A 5,931-nucleotide genomic window follows, 5' to 3' on the forward strand; every position below is an offset into this window, starting at 1 on the left:
AGAGCTCTAGTTCCCCAACGGCCCCAAGCTAGGAGAGCTCTAGTTCCCCAACGGCCCCAAGCTAGGAGAGCTCTAGTTCCCCAACGGCCCCAAGCTAGGAGAGCTCTAGTTCCCCAACGGCCCCAAGCTAGGAGAGCTCTAGTTCCCCAACGGCCCCAAGCTAGGAGAGCTCTAGTTCCCCAACGGCCCCAAGCTAGGAGAGCTCTAGTTCCCCAACGGCCCCAAGCTAGGAGAGCTCTAGTTCCCCAACGGCCCCAAGCTAGGAGAGCTCTAGTTCCCCAACGGCCCCAAGCTAGGAGAGCTCTAGTTCCCCAACGGCCCCAAGCTAGGAGAGCTCTAGTTCCCCAACGGCCCCAAGCTAGGAGAGCTCTAGTTCCCCAACGGCCCCAGCTAGGAGAGCTCTAGTTCCCCAACGGCCCCAGCTAGGAGAGCTCTAGTTCCCCAACGGCCCCAGCTAGGAGAGCTCTAGTTCCCCAACGGCCCCAGCTAGGAGAGCTCTAGTTCCCCAACGGCCCCAGCTAGGAGAGCTCTAGTTCCCCAACGGCCCCAGCTAGGAGAGCTCTAGTTCCCCAACGGCCCCAGCTAGGAGAGCTCTAGTTCCCCAACGGGAAAAGATCGAATCCCCAAGCTGACAAGTTAAAAATCTGTCATTCTGTCCCTGAACAAGGAAGTTAACCCACTGTTCCTAGGCTGTCATTGTAAATAAGAATTTGTTCTTATTAACTGACTTGACCAGTTAAATAAAAGGTTAAATAAATAAGTTTAAAAAATTAAATAAAAATCAGATCCACCTGTGCCAGAACACCCAAAATGAGATCCATGACCCGACTGGATCTGGAGCCAAAACTCTAAATAATGTCACAGGTCTGAGTCGGATCTGATATGATTGTCACAGGTCTCGGGTATGGGTCTCTACTGCTGCAGTAGAGATAAATGTTTATGCTGCTGCTCTTGCTTTTCATGAGAGTGGAGAGTGGCACATGTAGCTTGGTGTTGGCCAATCATGAGTCAGAGCTGCAGTAGGCGACAGTGATAGAGCTTCCGTGTTTTAAAAGTTAGGAGATATCTAATCAATGGAAGATGGAATTAAAAGTTAAAGGAGAAGGATGGGCTACAACCAAGAGCCAACAGGCAGGCTGCTACCTTATATTCTGAATGGAGTTGTTGTTGTTATTATCTGGAACTGTAGGATTAGAAAACATGCACTGCAGCCTCTGTTAGCCTAGCTAGCTAACGGTAGCTAGCTTAACTAGCTTCTCCCGGTATGATGCAGTCAAGACAAGTACTTCGTAATCATATTTGATAATAAATGACCTCGCTATGGCAGCCATTACTCTACTGCAGTGCGAGTTTGCTTGGTTGGTTACTGTCTCGCTCCACCCTGCTCCCCATATCACTAGCTCAGAGTATGGCCCCTCCTCCCCCCCTCCTAGAGCGGCACCACTCTCCCTCAGAGTATGGCCCCTCCTCCCCCCCCTCCTAGAGCGGCACCACTCTCCCTCAGAGTATGCCCCCCCCCCCTCCTAGAGCGGTACTTTTCTGCTGATTCCCTCAGTCAGACCGGGTCTGAACCCAACCAGGTCTATACGGAATGGGTCTAGTTGTCCTCGGGTCCATTCGGAACAGGTCTCTATATTAACTTCTTGGACCCGTTCTTCTACATTCACATCCCCAGACCAAAGTGAAGAACTAACAGTAACATCTGTCCACCGCAGGGTGATTCAGGGAGGAAGTAAAAACAGATGATTCAGAAAAGGGCGCTACGGTATCTTTGGATCTCTAGGTAAGCGTGAACACGTGTGTTACCTGCAGGGTATCATCTATCAGAGTGAGGATGTACTGGACAGTCTGCTCCTTAGAGATGTGAGCCATCAGGTTCAGGAACGTCTTGGCACACTGGAAATACACAATATATACGCGTTACTAACACTATACAGACATACTAGGGTTGGGAGATGTCAACCGTCATCCTACGTTGATTATGAAGTGATTAAAACAGTGATATGCGATGCTATCGCTCACTATTTCACCCCCCCCCCCCCCCCCCCCCAAAACATGTGGTTGAAGAAGTCGCTCACTATTTCACCCCCCCCCCCCCCCCCAAAACATGTGGTTGAAGAAGTCGCTCACTATTTCACCCCCCCCCCAAAACATGTGGTTGAAGAAGTCGCTCACTATTTCACCCCCCCCCCCCAAAACATGTGGTTGAAGAAGTCGCTCACTATTTCACCCCCCCCCCAAAACATGTGGTTGAAGAAGTCGCTCACTATTCCCCCCCCCCCCCCCCCTCCAAAACATGTGGTTGAAGAAGTCGCTCACTATTCCCCCCCCTCCAAAACATGTGGTTGAAGAAGTCGCTCACTATCCCCCCCCCCCTCCAGAACATGTGGTTGAAGAAGTCGCTCACTATCCCCCCCCCCCCTCCAGAACATGTGGTTGAAGAAGTCGCTCACTATTCCCCCCCCCCCCCGAACATGTGGTTGAAGAAGTCGCTCACTATTCCCCCCCCTCCAAAACATGTGGTTGAAGAAGTCGCTCACTATCCCCCCCCCCCTCCAGAACATGTGGTTGAAGAAGTCGCTCACTATCCCCCCCCCCCCCCTCCAGAACATGTGGTTGAAGAAGTCGCTCACAATCCCCCCCCCCCCCAGAACATGTGGTTGAAGAAGTCGCTCACTATGGTAAAATCCTTATATTAAGGATTTTACCATTTTCTTTTCAGGAAAACCAGGGTTACAAGTAGAACACAAAACAGTTGAATGTTTTATTTTATTGCCAAATGTCAAAATAAATTTTGTCCGCCAAAGCAAAAAACAGATTTTGTATTTATTTATATGAATGCTGTAAGTACAGACATTGTTCGCTCAGTGGGAAATTAATATCCAACCAGTCAGTAACAACTGTATGGAGTTTGTGACAACAAATATGTGAGATTATTACCTTGTTCTCAACTAGCCTACCTGGTTAAATAAAAGGTTAAATAATTATGTATTTATTTTGATTCATAGAGCAAAACGTGTGCGTGAGTCTCCGCTTTTCATATATAGCTTTTAATAGGTTTGTAGCTCAGACGTTTTTGTAAAAAGACCCGGCCGAGGGACCCGTCGGGATCCGGCATTACGGTGGGACTCATTGGGTTAAGAAATAAATGACTGGCTAAGCCTAATCAGCCTTGCCTGTGCTAAATGGATCTCACACGCAAAGTGATACAAATGACTTTGCTGGTGACATGCCCCTCAAAATGTGACCGACCGCCTCGATGTTATGAAATGAGCTAGAAAATGGTATATCATGCAATGCAGTTTAAGAACAAAGGGAATGTAATACTGCTTTGACAATTGATAAACTCGTAATGCCACTTGATAAAATGGCCCTTGAATGTTTTGGTACCTACTGGAGAGCTCTTTGTCTTCACCCATTCAGCATCGTTCACACCCTCTTAAGCCTTAGCCCCACCCATCTCTAAGGATTCACATGTGAGGCCATGTACTAAACAGAGTGAGTAGTGTAGTAAACAACCAAAGACTTCAGGACTAAAAGTGGTAAAAGTAGTAGCCTACAATAAGGAAAAACTCCAGGTTAAAATACACTTCATCTGACTTTGGTGCAGGTCAGGTTGTTCTTCACATTACCGTCTCTGGTAAACATGCACTGTATCAAATAAAATATCACCTGTGTCCTGTGAAGGTGACAACAGTACAGTGAAATGGTTGCTTGCATAGTAGCAATATCAAAAGCAGAACGTGTCAATTATAATTATTAGACAAAGCTTACCTGACACACTTGTCTAAATTGATGGGTCATGTGAAGGAAATGCCGTAATCACCCCCAGCCACATCCAGCTAAGTGGATGGGTCACTATTGTCTAGACGTGTTCATGAAATACAATAGATGGCCGTAGAAACATCTAAATGATGATTAATGGAAACAGGACGCACCTGAGCACCATTTTGAGTGTCATAGTAAAGGGTCTGATACTTCTGGTGTTTTTTATTTTGGATTATAATACATTTGCAAAAATGTCTAAAAACCTGTTTCTGCTTTGTCATTATGGGGTGTGTAGATTAATGAGGAAAAACATGAATTTAATCCATTTTAGAATAAGGACATAACGTAACAAAACGTGGAAAAAGTTGCTCTGAATACTTTCTGAATTCACTGAAACAAAAAAAACACCACAGACACACTATACACACATTATATAACCTGTCCCCCAGAAGCTGGGTTTTAAATATGTTATTTATTTCACCTTTATTTAACCAGGTAGGCCAGTTGAGAATAAGTTCTCATTTCCAACTGCGACCTGGTCAAGATAAAGCATGGCAGTGCGACAAAAACGACACAGAGTTACACTTAAACAAACGTACATTCAATAACACAATAGAAAAATATATGTACAGTGTGTGCAAATGGAGTAAGGAGGTAAGGCAAAAATAGGCCATAGTGGCAAAGTAATTACAATATAGCAGATTAACACCAGAGTAATAGATGAGCAGATGATGATGTGCAAGTAGAGACACCGGTGTGCAAAAGAGCAAAAAAGTAAATAAAAACAATATGGGGATGAGGTAGGAAGTTGGATGGGCTATTTACAGATGGGCTATGTACAGGTACAATGATCGGTAAGCTGCTCTAGAAGCTGATGCTTACAGTTATTGAGGGAGATATGAGTCTCCAGCTTCAGTGATTTTTTGCAATTAGTTCCAGTCATTGGCAGCAGAGAACTGGAAGGAAAGGCGGCCAAAAGGAGGAGTTGGCTTTGGGGATGACCAGTGAAATATACCTGCTGGAGCGCGTGCTACGGGTGGGTGTTGCCATGGTGACTAGTGAGCTGAGATAAGGCGGGGCTTTACCTAGCAAAGACTTGTAGATGACCTGGAGGGCCAGCCGACGAGAGCATACAGGTCACAGTGGTGGGTGGTATATGGGGCTTTGGTGACAAAACGGATGCCACTGTGATAGACTGCATCCAGTTCGCTGAGTAGAGTGTTGGAGGCTATTTTGTAAATGACGTCGCCGAAGTCGAGGATCGGTAGGATAGTCAGTTCACATGAAGACAGCACACAAGGAATACTTGTGAAAACGTCATGCATTAAATGAAGACCGGCTAATGTGAAAAGTAATCTTGGAAGATATGCATATAGCAGTAAATGTAGCTACAGATGTAATTCTCCATTACAGGTACTGTTTGTCGTAGCAAACATCATTCACAACTTGACAATAAAAGATATGACTGTATGAAAATCTGGATAATGCCCAACCCTAGTCATGGAGAATCTCATCTGAAGCTACATTAAAATGCAACTGTGCAGTAACAGCTAGCTGGTTTATTGTGTGTGTGTGTGTTGTACCTGATGTCCTTCGTTGGTGAGGATGATCTGTTTCTCCTCAGAATGAGCCACTTCAAACTTCTTAATGAACTCACAGTCCTCGGCAGAGATCATCTGACCCCTATGAGACACACAGCATAATAATTATACAACAGTCTATGAGACACACAGCATGATAATTATACAACAGTCTTGGGGAAGCTACTCTGAAAATAGTTTTAAAAGCTGTCAATTACTTCCCACTGGAAGTGACGCTACACTAAAGTTACTTTGAAAAAGAAGTTCACTACATTCAAACTACTTGTTGATAAATTATCATATACAAAAATTGCAGGAACACTTTGGAATCATATGTTAAAACCGAATGAGTAATTTAGCAAATTAAAAGGGTTGTCTTTCTGTTTTGTATGCTTTATCTACTGTATTAAAAGCACCCATATCACACTATTCAAACTCTAATAGGGAAGTAAAGCTTCAGTAGCCTATCGCTCCTCTCGTATTGGGCGTGCCAGATCAAATGTCTCAAAGGCTGTATGCTGGAGCCTGCAGGCATATGGGTAGAGAAGAAGTTGTCTTTCCATGGAAATGTACTTCCTAAATA

General features: G+C 45.0%; 1 protein-coding gene across 2 annotated transcripts in view; it reads right to left on the reverse strand.

Annotated features, from left to right (window-relative positions):
• The window catches only part of LOC139400683 (V-type proton ATPase subunit H), a gene marked incomplete at both ends in the record, with an annotated part of 19,677 nt that extends 14,233 nt beyond the window's left edge, over positions 1-5,444 (reverse strand). For both annotated transcript variants that reach the window (XM_071145374.1, XM_071145373.1), the window contains 2 exon segments: positions 1,807-1,896; positions 5,352-5,444. In XM_071145374.1, the coding sequence (XP_071001475.1) occupies positions 1,807-1,896; positions 5,352-5,444 (183 nt within the window).
• Between the last annotated feature and the right edge of the window lie 487 nt (positions 5,445-5,931).

This window comes from Oncorhynchus clarkii, unplaced genomic scaffold (assembly GCF_045791955.1).
Source record: "Oncorhynchus clarkii lewisi isolate Uvic-CL-2024 unplaced genomic scaffold, UVic_Ocla_1.0 unplaced_contig_6309_pilon_pilon, whole genome shotgun sequence".
NCBI classification, from domain to species: domain Eukaryota; kingdom Metazoa; phylum Chordata; class Actinopteri; order Salmoniformes; family Salmonidae; genus Oncorhynchus; species Oncorhynchus clarkii.